The 415-nt window shown below is 65.5% G+C and overlaps 1 protein-coding gene across 1 annotated transcript in view; it reads right to left on the reverse strand.

Moving 5' to 3' along the window:
• Positions 1-6: 6 nt before the first annotated feature.
• Positions 7-415, reverse strand: part of LOC103770770 (G patch domain-containing protein 8-like) — a gene marked incomplete at both ends in the record, with an annotated part of 1,549 nt that continues 1,140 nt past the window's right edge. Inside the window, 2 exon segments of the mRNA XM_008938047.1 lie at positions 7-222; positions 225-401. Coding sequence (XP_008936295.1) covers positions 7-222; positions 225-401 — 393 coding nt within the window.

The following is a 415-nucleotide window of genomic DNA, read 5'->3' on the forward strand; positions in this document are numbered from 1 at the left end:
CTTCGCCAGCAGCTGCTGCTGGATGTGCTGCTGCGCTGCCTGCTGCAGTTTGCTGTATTTCTCCATTTCCTCGGGGGTAAAGGTGATGGGCTGGCTCTCGAGCGGTGCCAGAGAGGAGTCGTCGCCTCCTTCCCGGTCCCCTTCGATGCTCGGCTCCCCGCCCGGAGGCACGTAGCCGGGGAAGTGCTCGACGTCTGGAACCAAGGGCATCATACTGGCTTCCCAAAAAATTCCACCGGGACGGGCTGGCTGCCCCCGTCCATGGGCTCCAGCCCGTCGCCGTCGCTCGGATCCGTGAGGAAGTTGTGTGGCATGACCAGGTCCCTGGAGCCGAAGCACTCGGGGAGCGCCGGCGCCTCGAGGGGGACAGACGCCATCTCCACGCCGGCTTCGTCGCGCTTCTGCTCGTCCAGAG

The sequence above is a fragment of the Merops nubicus genome, unplaced genomic scaffold (assembly GCF_000691845.1).
Source record: "Merops nubicus isolate BGI_N331 unplaced genomic scaffold, ASM69184v1 scaffold37603, whole genome shotgun sequence".
Lineage (NCBI taxonomy): Eukaryota > Metazoa > Chordata > Aves > Coraciiformes > Meropidae > Merops > Merops nubicus.